Source organism: Oryza sativa, chromosome 1 (genome assembly GCF_034140825.1).
Source record: "Oryza sativa Japonica Group chromosome 1, ASM3414082v1".
Lineage (NCBI taxonomy): Eukaryota > Viridiplantae > Streptophyta > Magnoliopsida > Poales > Poaceae > Oryza > Oryza sativa.
In genome coordinates this window covers 41,637,667-41,650,444 of record NC_089035.1, presented here as the reverse complement: position 1 = coordinate 41,650,444, position 12,778 = coordinate 41,637,667, and the positions used below count along the sequence as shown (strand labels likewise).

The 12,778-nt window shown below is 45.0% G+C and overlaps 4 protein-coding genes and 1 long non-coding RNA gene across 8 annotated transcripts; 3 read left to right on the top strand and 2 right to left on the bottom strand.

The window, feature by feature from the left end:
* Nucleotides 1-194: 194 nt before the first annotated feature.
* Nucleotides 195-1,983, top strand: LOC4326788 (esterase PIR7B). Its single transcript, NM_001401659.1, has 3 exons — nt 195-748; nt 1,239-1,379; nt 1,601-1,983. The coding sequence occupies exons 1-3, from the start codon at nt 371-373 to the stop codon at nt 1,886-1,888; spliced, it is 807 nt and encodes a 268-aa protein (NP_001388588.1). The 5' UTR covers nt 195-370; the 3' UTR covers nt 1,889-1,983.
* Nucleotides 1,455-7,048, bottom strand: LOC4326785 (uncharacterized). Of its 4 annotated transcripts, none has more exons than XR_010738786.1 (6): nt 6,821-7,048; nt 6,306-6,681; nt 3,475-4,140; nt 2,674-3,063; nt 2,096-2,183; nt 1,455-2,022 (listed from the first exon to the last, which is right to left on the bottom strand). It is a non-coding gene; the product is annotated as an uncharacterized lncRNA (long non-coding RNA). The 4 variants fall into 4 exon arrangements; XR_010738785.1 differs by having other exon boundaries at nt 2,674-3,051; XR_010738784.1 differs by lacking the exons at nt 6,306-6,681; nt 6,821-7,048 and adding an exon at nt 5,443-5,592 and having other exon boundaries at nt 2,674-3,051.
* Nucleotides 2,571-4,075, top strand: LOC4326787 (esterase PIR7B). The gene is made up of 3 exons (XM_066306758.1): nt 2,571-3,044; nt 3,131-3,271; nt 3,392-4,075. Exons 1-3 carry the CDS (start codon nt 2,571-2,573, stop codon nt 3,671-3,673), a joined length of 897 nt encoding a protein of 298 aa, XP_066162855.1. The 3' UTR covers nt 3,674-4,075.
* Nucleotides 5,678-6,570, top strand: LOC136354916 (esterase PIR7B-like). The gene is made up of 3 exons (XM_066306759.1): nt 5,678-5,822; nt 5,938-6,078; nt 6,223-6,570. The coding sequence occupies exons 1-3, from the start codon at nt 5,733-5,735 to the stop codon at nt 6,502-6,504; spliced, it is 513 nt and encodes a 170-aa protein (XP_066162856.1). The 5' UTR covers nt 5,678-5,732; the 3' UTR covers nt 6,505-6,570.
* Nucleotides 7,049-8,989: 1,941 nt separating the features above from the next.
* On the bottom strand, nt 8,990-12,052 carry LOC4326784 (psbP domain-containing protein 7, chloroplastic). The gene is made up of 3 exons (XM_015771612.3): nt 11,720-12,052; nt 9,773-9,995; nt 8,990-9,518 (listed from the first exon to the last, which is right to left on the bottom strand). Exons 1-3 carry the CDS (start codon nt 12,027-12,029, stop codon nt 9,200-9,202), a joined length of 852 nt encoding a protein of 283 aa, XP_015627098.1. The 5' UTR covers nt 12,030-12,052; the 3' UTR covers nt 8,990-9,199.
* Nucleotides 12,053-12,778: the final 726 nt, after the last annotated feature.

Genomic DNA, 12,778 nt, shown 5'->3' with positions numbered 1-12,778 from the left:
CCCTGATGCTACGTGACCATGACGCATCCTCTGCTTTCAACCTTTGTTCTTGCGGATTAAGTTGATGGGATGCGACATCGTGTTATCTTCACTAAAAAGAACACAACCTTGGTTTGATTGCTTAATTAATTTCCAAATGCGCAATCATGCACCGGCAGCATCGCAGAAATGTCGAAGGCAGGCACAGGAGGGCTAGGGACAAGTCGCCCTGCAAAATGCTAATTTTTCAGGTAGTGCGATAGCCATTTCTTCTTCTTGCAGCACAAGATGATCTCACCGAGCTTCTTGGAGAGTAAGAAACTGTGATTCTATAAATTCAGCTAATCCATCGAGGCACAGCACCAAGAATTTCGAAGCAGCTGAGCTAAAAATGGAGATCAGCAGCAGCAGCAAGAAGCATTTCATCCTGGTCCACGGCCTCTGCCACGGCGCGTGGTGCTGGTACAGGGTGGTCGCCGCGCTGCGCGCCGCGGGGCACCGCGCGACGGCGCTCGACATGGCCGCGTCGGGCGCGCACCCGGCGCGCGTCGACGAGGTGGGCACCTTCGAGGAGTACTCGCGGCCGCTGCTCGACGCCGTGGCCGCGGCGGCGGCGCCCGGCGAGCGGCTGGTCCTCGTCGGGCACAGCCACGGCGGCCTCAGCGTCGCGCTCGCCATGGAGAGGTTCCCGGACAAGGTCGCCGCCGCCGTGTTCGTCGCCGCCGCGATGCCGTGCGTCGGCAAGCACATGGGCGTCCCGACCGAGGAGGTAAAAATAAACTGACATGTCTCGTAATTTAAAGAGATTATTACACCCTCTGTTTCATATTAATAAGTCGGTTTGATTTTTTTTTTATTTTTTTTAAGTTTGACAAGTTTATTGAAAAAAAATAATAACATCTGCAACACGAATTTGGCTTTATTAAACTAACAATTAATATATTTTAATAATATATTTGTTTTATGTTTAAAATATTGTTAATTTTTTATATAAACTTGGTTAAACTTAAAGTCAAAAGTTTAACTAGAAAAAAAGTCAAAACAACTCATAATATGAAACGAAGGGATTACCATTTACTCTCTTTTTTAACAATGAAATTTATTTTGGCATTTGCTTCAAATAAGCTATAGGCAAAGCATTAGCAAATTACAAAATCAAACCAGTGAACTATAATTGTCCTTTAATGCAAAATGACTACTAATGCTAGGTTAACCACCACTAATATTTTTGTTTTTTGTTGTGTGATCGATATGCTTAGTTCATGAGAAGAACTGCACCTGAAGGATTACTTATGGATTGCGAAATGGTGGCCATAAACAATAGCCAGGGCTCAGGAGTTGCAATCAATTTGGGACCAACCTTCTTGGCACAAAAATACTACCAGCAAAGTCCAGCAGAGGTAGGTTACAAGGGATCAGGAATGGCACGGTATAGTCGACTGCAGAGGATCCTGATCCGGTTACAAGTTGCAATATCTTCTTCATCTCCCGTAAAGTTATTTTTAATTAATCAGTTTCCAAAATTAGGGGTTTTGCTCACCTGTCACATCGGTACACTGTTGTGTCAAATGCCCATGTAATCATCTTTCCATTAAAAAAATGCTACTACCACACATTTCAGGATCTGGCACTGGCGAAGATGCTGGTGAGACCTGGCAATCAGTTCATGGATGATCCGGTGATGAAAGATGAGAGCTTGCTCACCAATGGCAACTATGGATCGGTGAAGAAGGTGTACGTGATCGCCAAGGCTGACAGCTCCAGCACCGAGGAGATGCAGCGGTGGATGGTGGCGATGAGCCCTGGCACGGACGTCGAGGAGATCGCCGGAGCTGACCACGCCGTCATGAACTCCAAGCCCAGGGAACTCTGCGACATTCTGATCAAGATAGCCAACAAATACGAGTAGAAAAATGCCAGTTTGGAAATAATCAGTGCTTCTTCGTCATGAAGCCTACTTACAGTCCATCGCTACAAGTATAAATAATAGAAGTTTGGTTCTCATTGCTTTGTTTGATCTTGTGTGCCAATAATTGATGAAATCTATTAAAAAAATCTACAATAAGAAAAATATCAATCTGACAACGACAAGAGAGCAAAGACAAGTCGTAGTAACCTGATAATATAGGACTTGCCAACAGTGATTGACCTCACAGGCTCACAGTCACAGCATAAGAGAGAGAAGCACATCTAGCTTAGGCCATCTCCAGTGTATGCAAATAATATTCAGTGTTAGCTATGAACAAAGAGAAGGAGATAAGGAGGGTAGTGCAGAAAACAGAGGGGAAGGACCAGCTCAATTAATTAGGAAAAGAGAAGGGACGGTAGAAATTTGAGGAAAAAATCCAGAAAAAGTCAAAAAGGTGAACATCTCCCAAGTAAATTTGAAGGTACCTGGAGCTAATTATCCATATAAAATTGTCGGGTTTTATTTTAGAACATGTAATGGACACCAAACTAAACTAGTGATCACTGTCAGTTAGTACGTTCAAAGTCCACACAATTTTCTTTACAAAGGCTGACAGTTAGCACGTTCAAGCCAGTAAATATATCATCAATCTAAATGATACCTACTGCATATAAAATTATAAATGCCACTGTCATATATATTTCTCGATAATGTATGTATAAATCAATTCATCGCTACTATCACAGCGTCAGAAACTTGCAGAAGAGCAAACCACAAACACTTACAGGAAATGGAGGGCAGCAGCAGTAGCAGCAAGCATTTCATCCTTGTCCATGGCCTCTGCCACGGAGCATGGTGCTGGTACAAGGTGGTCACCATGCTCCGCTCCGAGGGGCACCGCGTGACGGCGCTCGACCTCGCCGCGTCCGGCGTCCACCCAGCACGGGTTGACGAGGTGCACTCCTTCGAGGAGTACTCGCAGCCGCTCCTCGATGCAGTGGCTGAGGCTCCGGCCGGCGAGAGGCTGATCCTCGTCGGGCACAGCTTCGGTGGCCTCAGCATCGCCCTCGCCATGGAAAGGTTCCCGGAGAAGATTGCTGTGGCCGTGTTCGTCGCCGCGGCCGTGCCGTGCGTCGGCAAGCGCATCATCCCCGAGGTGATCACTGATCAGCAAACTGATAAATACTCACTCTGATGTCTGAACATTTATTCAATTACTGATATTTTTTCTTGTTTGTACAGTTGATAAGGGAAAAAGCTCCCAAAGATATGCTCCTGGATAGCAAAATGATACCGATCAACAACAAACAAGGTCCAGGAACTGCAATCCTCCTAGGCCCAAATTTCTTGGCGGAGAAGGGTTATCCACTAAGTCCAGCTGAGGCAATGAACTAGCATATTATCTCTGGTTTCTTGAAAGTTCCAATTTGCATTTAATTTGAGAATTCAGACTAACTGATATCTCAAATCTCATTACATTAGCATATCTACGGTATATTGTAGGACTTGACACTGGCGAAATTATTGGTGAGACCTACCAGCCAGTTCGTGGATGATCCAACGATGAAGGATGACAGGCTGCTTACCAGTGCCAACTACGGTTCGGTAAAGAGGGTGTGCCTGATGGCCATGGAGGATGACTTGAAGGAGGTGCACCGTTACATGATTACGTTGAGCCCGGGCGTGGAAGTCGAAGAGATTGCCGGGGCCGACCACGCCGTCATGTGCTCCAGGCCGAGGGAGCTCTCTGATCTTCTTGCTAAGATAGGTAGCAAGTATGACTAATTGATTGGTTAGAAATTGGGCAAGAAAAAAAATGATGAATAAATCCTGTCCAGAGCTAATGCAGGCTCTGCTTGGAACAATTGAGTTTCATATGAATTTTGCAAATATTTCATGCTCTTGTAAGCCATTTGATGCCTCATAATATAGGACCTGCCAAGAGTGAGTGATCCCGAGCATCCGAGAGAGCAGCACATCTAGCTTAGGCCATCTCCAGTGTATGCAAATGACCGAACCTAGAAGAGATGGACTCAGTCCACGGGAGCCTGCATAACAAGATAGATGGTATGCTCGTTCAAACCAGAGTTAGTAAAGAAATCGCCCATGAGAAAAATTAAGGAGAAAAGAACGATAAAAATGTGGACCCAGCACCAAACCAGCCCGCTGCGACAAAAGAATCAATGTTGCGGTTGCTGTAGCAGTATCATGCTCTATGTTTGTGAACAACGCATGGAGATGCCCTTGGTCATCTTTCATCATACAAAGGAAAGCCACAATCCAGCAACCAATCATGTCCAAGCCACAAGAGGAACAATTAATTAGCAAGTTACATATTTTCAGTGTTAGATATGAACTACTCCTCCGTCCCATAATAAATTAATTTTATAGTTTGAAAATTGTCCCAAAATAAACTAGCTTCTACCTTCTTACCTATCATTGATCCGCAAATCGAGAAATTTTATCCCTTCAATACCCCAAACCTACCCACCCACCAATATAACTTTATTATTAATTATGGGTATTTTGGTCTTAAATCCACCTTGGGAAGATAGGGTTGGAGTTATTTTGGGATAGAGGGAGTAAGTATGAAGTAAGAGAAGGGGACAAAGGGAGCATTGCAGCAAACAGTACCCATGCACTTTCCAAAATCTCCTCCAGAAAGCAGTAAAGCACACAGTACCATTTTTTCACACCCCAGCTACTGTTTAGGTCACCTGTCCACCCCAGGCATCCAAGCCAGCTACCATTAGGGTCCCCGGTCCAACCAGACTCCACGCCTCCACCAACCTCACAAACAGATGGGCGTATACACATCAGAAAATTACTGTCATGATTTGAATTTGCAATCATTTCCTGTACCTTGTCCAGATTCTAGCTCTAGGTTGATTAATCATCCAAGGAGGAACTATCCTTTCAAAATTATCCAAGGGAACCACCTTGTCCACCATTACTTCCAAATTGGGATTTATCACACATCACAGTAGGGTGATCTAACTGAACTTGGATAGATTCTTAATTAGCATACAGAAGCAGCAGTAGTCAAGAGGGGTAGAGAGCTGGGGCAGCGTGTGGCTGAGTGACAGATTGAGAGGGAGCTCAGGGAACCAGTCTCACAAAATGAAAGGTAGAACCAGCACAATGAATTAGATGGAATCATGGAAAAGAGAAGAGATGGTTGAAAATTGAGGGGGAAATTCCAGAAAAAGATGAACATCTACAAAGTAAATTTGAGGCTACCTGGAGCTCATTATACATATATAAACTTGTTGGGTTTAGTCTTAGAACCTGTAATAAGTACTTAACCAAACTAGAGCAATTCATGATCACTGTCAAATGGATCATGATCAAAGTCCATACAATTTAGTGTATGAAGGCTGACAGCTAGCACGTCCAACTCAGTGAATAGATCATCAACCTAAATGGTAACTACAGTGTTTAGGTAAATGCTACTACCATATATATATATTTGATAATGGCAATCAATCCGTAGCAACTTCTGTATAAATATATCAGAAACTCAAAGAGAGACACACTACAACCAAGACACTTACAGGAAATGGAAGGCAGCGGCGGTGGCAGTAGCAAGCATTTCATCCCTGTCCATGGCCTTTGCCATGGAGCATGGTGCTGGTACAAGGTGGTCACCATGCTCCGCTCTGAGGGGCACCGTGTTACGGCACTCGACCTCGCTGCGTCCGGCGTGCACCCGGCACGCATCGACGAGGTGCACTCTTTCGAGGACTAGTCGCGACCGCTCCTCGACACAGTGGCTGTGGCTCCTGCGGGTGAGAGGCTGATCCTCGTAGGGCACAGCTTCGGCGGCCTAAGCATCGCGCTCGCAATGGAGAGGTTCCCGGACAAGATCGCCGTGGCCGTGTTTGCCGCCTCGTCCATGCCATGCGTCGGCAAGCACATGGGAATCGTCAGGGAGGTAGTCAGCAAAGTTTTTTTTAGAACAAAGGCAAAAACTTTGCCTTATTACTCGCTCTAATTTCTGAACATTTATTTAACTACTAATGCTTCTATTTTTCTTGATATATGTACAGTTGATGAGGGAAAGAGCTCCCAAAGGTCTGCTCATGGATAGCAAAATGATACCAATGAACAACAAACGAGGTCCAGGAACAGCAGTAACCCTAGGCCCAAATTTCTTGGCAGAGAGGTGTTATCCACTAAGTCCAGCTGAGGCAATCAACTAGCATCATGAACTCTGGTTTCTTGCAAGTTCCAGTTTAGCATTTAATTTGGAATTAAGATTGCTATTGTCCTAATAGCTGGTAACTGGTATCTCAAATCTCATTAGACTAGCATTTGATTTTTTTTTTGGGTAGGATTTGACCCTGGCAAAATTATTGATGACACCTGGCAGCCAGTTCCAGGATGATCCGATGATGAAGGATGACAAGCTGCTTACCAGTGCCAACTATGGTTCGGTGAAGAGGGTGTGCCTGATAGGCATGGGGGATGACATCAAGGAGCTGCATCGTTATTTGATCACGTTGAGCCCGGGCACGGAAGTCGAGGAGATTGCTGGAGCCGACCACAACATCATGTGCTCCAAACCAAGGGAGCTCTGTGATCTTCTTGCTAAAATAAGCAGCAAGTATGACTGATTGATTGGTTAGGAATTGAACAAGAAAGGAATAACGAATTGATGAATAATCCCAATCCGGAGCTAATGCCAAACTGTCTGGAACAGTAGAGTTCCATACGAATTTTTGCATAAATTTCACATAGAACAGTTCAAATCCCTGCTCTTGTAGTTTGAGTTGGAATCCCCAATATGCATCCTGCAGTGGGGGGATCAGTCAAATTAATGGACGGATTCAGAAATAGATAAACTGGCAGCAATAGCACCGCCGCTGGTTCGTCCCTCCTGCACGAGATCTGCCACGGTGCATGGGGTGATTTGAACGACGGATCCCTTACCTCCTTGCTTGCCGCAGGCGAGGAGGAAGATGGGGGTCGTCGACCATGGCGGAATGGAATCGGAGGACGATGAGGCGCCCGCTGCCTGCTCCTATAGAGGCCGCTCCGCGCCGCGATTCTCCTGTCTCTTACGCTATTAGTTGGCTGGGACAGAGTGGAGGGATACAACGACCTCCGCCGCCGCCGCCGGCGGCGAAGCGGCGGCCATCGAGCCGGAAGGGAAGGGGCGGTGGTGATTTGGTGGGCTCCTTTTTTAGATGGGCCTGTTGGACCCAATCTAGCGGTCGTAATTCAGCTTTATCCATGGGCCGTTGCGTCAAGCTTCTACGGCCCACGGTAAAACTAATATACGATTTAGTACCAATTATTTAATTCAAGCATAATTAATTATATCAAGAATAAAAGAAAATGGGGTGGCGGTGCGCTGGTGCTGGGCTGATTTTCTTCGTGGGCCTCCACAAAAGGAAATACGCAAAAAAACTTACACATCACTGAATTAAGAAAAAGTATACTTTGATTCCCTCAACTGTAACCCGAGTATGATTCATGACCTCGAACCATAAAACCAGGTATATCGACTCCTCCAACTATCAAAACCAATGCAAACTATATCCTTCGGTGGTTTTGGAAGCGGTTTTGGCTGATGTGGTGCCTACGTGGCAGTGTTAACCCGCTCTTCGTCCCACGTGTCGTCGACGTGTCTCTTACGTGACATTAGAGTTAAAAAATAATTGTGTTAATCCTCAGCTCTCCCCCTCGCGCGGACGCCGGCGACCTCCTCCCGGGCGCGCGAATGGCCGGCAACCTCCTCGCCCCCGCGCGGACGGCCGGTGATCTCCTCCATCTGTGCGCGGACGGCCGGAGACCTCCCCCGCGCGCGGACGCCGGCGACCTCCTTCCCGGCGCGCGGACACCGGCAACCTCCTCGCCCGCGCGCGGACGGCCGGCGACCTCCTCCCTCTGTGCGCAGATGGGCGGGGAGCTCGCGGGATGTCTGGCGGGCTCCTCCCCCTGGCGTGGACGGCCGGCGAGCTCCTCCCCCATGCGCCGTCACTATCACCGTCGCCGCCACCCCATCTCTAGTGATGGAGGAAGGTGAGGGGACTAGAAAAGATGAAAGAGGGGGAGAGCTGAGGATAATATGTGGGACCCACATGTCGGTGGGTCCCACTTTTTTGTGAATGACATGTCAGTCCCACAATTTTTTTTACTCTAATGCCACATAAGCGACATGTTGACGACACGTGGGACGAAGACCGGGTCAACACTGCCACGTCAGCGAAAACAGCTTCCAAAACCACCGAGGGATATAGTTTGCATTGGTTTTGATAGTTGGAGGAGTCAACATACCTGGTTTTGTGGTTGAAGGTCATGAATCATACTCGGGTCATAGTTGAGGGAGTCGAAGTATACTTTTTCCTTGTATTAAGGCATGTTCAGATTGTAGGCAAAATAAACCTTACGGCAATTTGGTAATATTGTGAAAATTTTGGCAGGATCTCTTATGTATTTACTAAAGTTTAGCAAAAAAACTAAATGGATGCATATATTTAACAACTCTACCAAAAAATCAATATGGATGCACATATTTGAAATGGCATCAATCTGAACAAGCCCTAAGAGAAGTGAAATATTTCAAAACCGACATGGAGAAGAACAAGAAGAGGAAAGGGGAGGGAGAAAAGGATAACAGAAATAACAGGCATGATCGCTATTCTCCCCAAACCATGATGCAACTAGACTTAAACGGTGTGCACGCTGATGCGCACTCTTTTCTTTTCCATGATGCAACCCTGCTGCGCACGCTTTTCAAACTGCTAAACGGTATGTTTTTTTTAAAAAGTTTTTATATAAAAGTTGTTTTCAAAAATCATATTGATCTATTTTTTTAAAAAAATAGCTAATACTTAATTAATCACGCGCTAATGGACCGCTCCGTTTTTCGTGCATGGGATGACCGCTTTGTTTTCCGTGCATCGGAGGTTCCCAACACCCACCTCCAAACACAGAGATGTCTGCTCCCCTCGCCAATCTCCAAAGTGTAGCTTCCTCTGTCAATGCCATTGGCGACGTCAATCCAGCTACACAAAACTGGCTTCTCAAGTATACATACTGGACTGCTCATCAGATGGACGATAGAAAATGTTGGTAATTTGCTACCAGTACATGTTGAGATAAAGATTATATCTCCCAAGCATTGCTTCCAGAAAAAAATTGCACATGTGTGACACTAGCATTATGATACAGCATTACAGGTACAGTACAACATGTTACTTTTCTGATGCTCTAACATTGACATATCCCTCTGCCTGCTTGAGAAGTCACAAACTACTGAAGAAAATTCTCGGTGGGGTTCAAAAACGGTCTCTCTACTATACATCATACATCAGCCACTAGGCTGAATGAATCTGCCATTGCAAGGAACTCTTTCCGAACCGCCTTCCACGCCGACTCCGGAGCCTGAGCGTTCAGGGTGTATAGTTTCCCATCCTTCGCGCAGCACACTGCGACATTGCGTCGTCGAAAGGAAGGGCTTTCAACTCGGAACTCTAGCTTGTAGTATTTCACATTGTTCGCTGGATCTTCTCTCAGGGCAGCATCAAGAAGAGTGGCGTTTATATCTGCGCCCCGCTTTGTCTTTGCGATCCTTCTGAGAACCACCTCCCCAACATCTTTAGGGCCACCAAAAGCCTCGATCCTGTTTCAAACAATTCAATCATGGCATTAGGCATTATATGGCATAACAATACTGAAGATTACTACTTTGACCAACACTGAAGACGCTATATGCCAAATTCAGCGTACTGGTAGTAAATCTACTGTAAAGCAGTATAGCATGAAGCCGGAGTCATGTTCACTATTTACAGAAGGACTCAAGTATACTGTGAACCGATTCATTTAAATGTTGGATAAAGGAAAACAAACTGCAAGTGACATATAAAGTATACTTACGAGAAATCTTGTGGGACAGGTGAAACGATGACACTGACATTGAGCTCCCCACTGGATCCTGGGGGGCCAAAAGCTGCCACAGGTTCACTGATGTTCCGAGGCCGTGATGGGGACCTCCCATTTGCCAATGGGGGAGGGTCTAGTGATCTCTGCAGTTCTGCTCTCTTCGCTCCTCTGTATAGCAATGTCTGATCTCCAACCCAGCTTGCTGGATATATGAACTCTGAAAATTTTGGAGACCTTAAAGTTATTACTTAACATAATTTGGAATGTGCACATTTGTACACTGACATGTTTGCAATTAATCAAGCCCTCTTATTTCACTACTGGCGACAGATAAAAATAATGGCCAATGACCTTTTAATAAACATGCAAAAGGTGGTACATTTTCAGATTGTGCATTAGCAGGCTTGCAGCTAATTCTTGACTCCCTAATGAGCAAAGATCAGTCAAGACTCAAGAGTCATCATCAATGCTTTCACATAGCTTGCTTTGTTGAGCTAAACTATTGTTCAAGAATAATTCCCCGTAGTGTTATCATATCAGCTACAAAAATTAATACGTAGAGTGTGAGCCAATGCAATTTCCCCTTCCTTTACACGATTACAGCTATATCTTCTAAGTCCAATGCAACTATGAGACATTATCATGATTTTCATTTCAACCTTTATTTTCAAGAAAAACAGTGCCCAAGTACGACATCTTGTTAATGGGTCCACAAGTTGGAAAATGTCCAAACATAAATCCAACGTAAACCATCAAGACGAACATCATCCACCAGATGTCATCAATTATGATGACATGCAGTCCAGGTGGCACACAGTTTCTGGTCCTGAATGTAGCACCAGATAAACTGTGATCCACATGTAAAATCCCATTGGGGGGGCATGACTTGTAGGCTAGATACACTAGGTGGCAAACTGGCAACAGCAAGGACCACAATTTTGTAGCCACTTGTGCTTTCAGTACTGTACACTAGACTAAATTCAGCTTGAAAATAGGAACATATAACTATATAAGCAGTAAACATACCATTTTTCCTTAGTCATGGCATTATGAATAAATTGCATGTGACTGGGAGAATTGGAACAAGGAAAGCACCATGAGGTCTAATTAGAGGAAAATTTCCCAATTTTGCTTGTAATTTGTCAAATATTGTTACTTCCATTATGCAGTGAAACAAAAGGCCTAAAAATTTAAAAGGAACCTAGTAATCCTAAGCAATACATATTTGAATTCAAATTTAAATGATTTTTTTTTCAAAATTTTCGTAATTTTTCCGAGCCCCTGATGCCCCAACCACTCACAAAGAGAGAGAAGTGTGAACCCTGCTTCACATCTGTATTTCAATGCTTCTATGGTGGGGCACAAAGTTGCAGCTTGATAACAACAGCCACGCGAAGGGAGACCTAGAGTTCTTTTTCATTGGTTTTATGGTGGGCATCACCATCAACCGAGCATACCTTACCAGTAAAATTCTCATCTTTTCGCGAAACCAAGCTCTTAGTCTCCTGAAATTTAACTATCAAGAATTCTAAACATACACCAACTCATTAAAATTTATCGCATAGTGCCTACCATTTACAGACTCTTGGCGTGAATTTTGTCCCCAAAATGCATGGGTGTGGCTCTACTACTGTTGCATTCACAACTTCAAACTTTTTATTAAAAAAAAAGAAAATGGAGTCTTAAAATATAGCAACAGATGATGACGGCTCAACGTGTTCTCTATTTTTCTTTTGCGGAGACAATTTGAGGAGTAATTGAAGTCAACCGAGCCACACAGAACGAACAAATCGAAGAACAAGCAATTGCGCACGATTGGAGATCGAGAGAGACAACCCCCAATATTTTTGGAAGAAGCAAATGCAACGCCAATTGCCAAACCTAACAAGGGGAAGAAGAGAAAGCGAGATTGGTAATATATGTGTGTGTGTGTGTAATTACCGAATCCATTGTCGGAGTCGAGGCATCGGGTGAAGCCGCCGACGGGGTAGAGCACGTCGAGGCGGAGCGAGCGGCCGAGCTGCGGGGACAGCCCCAGCAGGAAGCTGGTCACCCCGCCGAAGTTCGCCCCGACGGCCGCCGCGGCCGCCGTCGTGGCGCCCACCACCAGCCGCCGCCGGAACACCGCCGCCAGCGCCGCGAACTCCTGCGCCGGCGACGAGCACCGCACCTCCCCGCGCCGCCACCGCCGCCCCTCGCCGCAGCGCGAGAGCGGGTGGCGTTGGTGCCTCGCCGCGGCCGCCATGGCCATCGCGGAGCAGAAAAGGATATGCTGCTGCTGCTGCTGCTGCGGCTTCCGTTTTTATTTGGTTCTTTTTTTCTTTTTCTCGCGACGTTTTCGCGAGAGAAAAAGAAAGAAAAGAGGGAAAAATAACTTCCTCTTTTCTAAATATTTGTCACCGTTGATCTTTTTTTAACATATTGATCATTCATTTTATTTAAAAAATAAGTAATTATTAATTTTTTTCTACCATTTGATTGTATACATATAGTTTTATATATCTCACAAAATGTTTTTAATAAGATGAACGGTCAAACATGTATTAAAAAATCAATAGCGTCAAATATTTAGGGTATGTTTAGTTTACATCAAAATTAAAAGTTTAATTGAAATTAGAACGATGTAACGGAAAAGTTGAAAGTTTGTGTGTGTAAGAAAGTTTTGATATGATGAAAAAGTTTAAAGTTTGAAGAAAAATTTTAGAATTAAACTCGGCCTTAGAAACGGAGGAAGTATGAAATTGGAGGGAAGGCGCCGACCTGGGATGCGTGTCTGACTGCGCATCAGGCACACGCGCGCTCACCGTCCAAGCACGTTCGGAGACCATTTCCAACACATGCACACACGCACGCACGCTGTCACACACGTTTACCCCGATTAATTTTGGACTTCCTTTGAAAACTGAAAATGACACTGGGGTTCACAATAATATACAGCTAATAGTTTTTAAAATTGACTTCGTTCAGATGGTCAATTCAAAAAAGGATTTATACAAAAAT

What these genes read in the sequence shown, in the direction of transcription:
- LOC4326784 (XM_015771612.3), bottom strand. Translation starts at nt 12,029, where the DNA reads ATGGCCATGGCGGCCGCGGCGAGGCACCAACGCCACCCGCTCTCGCGC. An exon ending in CGACTCCGACAATGGATTCG is followed by an intron (nt 9,996 to 11,719) that starts GTAATTACACAC and finishes CAAAATTTTCAG; the next exon opens with AGTTCATATATCCAGCAAGC. An exon ending in CCTGTCCCACAAGATTTCTC is followed by an intron (nt 9,519 to 9,772) that starts GTAAGTATACTT and finishes TGTTTGAAACAG; the next exon opens with GATCGAGGCTTTTGGTGGCC.
- LOC4326787 (XM_066306758.1), top strand. Translation starts at nt 2,571, where the DNA reads ATGCCACTGTCATATATATTTCTCGATAATGTATGTATAAATCAATTC. An exon ending in GCAAGCGCATCATCCCCGAG is followed by an intron (nt 3,045 to 3,130) that starts GTGATCACTGAT and finishes TTGTTTGTACAG; the next exon opens with TTGATAAGGGAAAAAGCTCC. An exon ending in ATCCACTAAGTCCAGCTGAG is followed by an intron (nt 3,272 to 3,391) that starts GCAATGAACTAG and finishes GGTATATTGTAG; the next exon opens with GACTTGACACTGGCGAAATT.
- LOC4326788 (NM_001401659.1), top strand. Translation starts at nt 371, where the DNA reads ATGGAGATCAGCAGCAGCAGCAAGAAGCATTTCATCCTGGTCCACGGC. An exon ending in TGGGCGTCCCGACCGAGGAG is followed by an intron (nt 749 to 1,238) that starts GTAAAAATAAAC and finishes CGATATGCTTAG; the next exon opens with TTCATGAGAAGAACTGCACC. An exon ending in ACCAGCAAAGTCCAGCAGAG is followed by an intron (nt 1,380 to 1,600) that starts GTAGGTTACAAG and finishes CACACATTTCAG; the next exon opens with GATCTGGCACTGGCGAAGAT.
- LOC136354916 (XM_066306759.1), top strand. Translation starts at nt 5,733, where the DNA reads ATGGAGAGGTTCCCGGACAAGATCGCCGTGGCCGTGTTTGCCGCCTCG. An exon ending in ACATGGGAATCGTCAGGGAG is followed by an intron (nt 5,823 to 5,937) that starts GTAGTCAGCAAA and finishes ATATATGTACAG; the next exon opens with TTGATGAGGGAAAGAGCTCC. An exon ending in ATCCACTAAGTCCAGCTGAG is followed by an intron (nt 6,079 to 6,222) that starts GCAATCAACTAG and finishes TTTTTTGGGTAG; the next exon opens with GATTTGACCCTGGCAAAATT.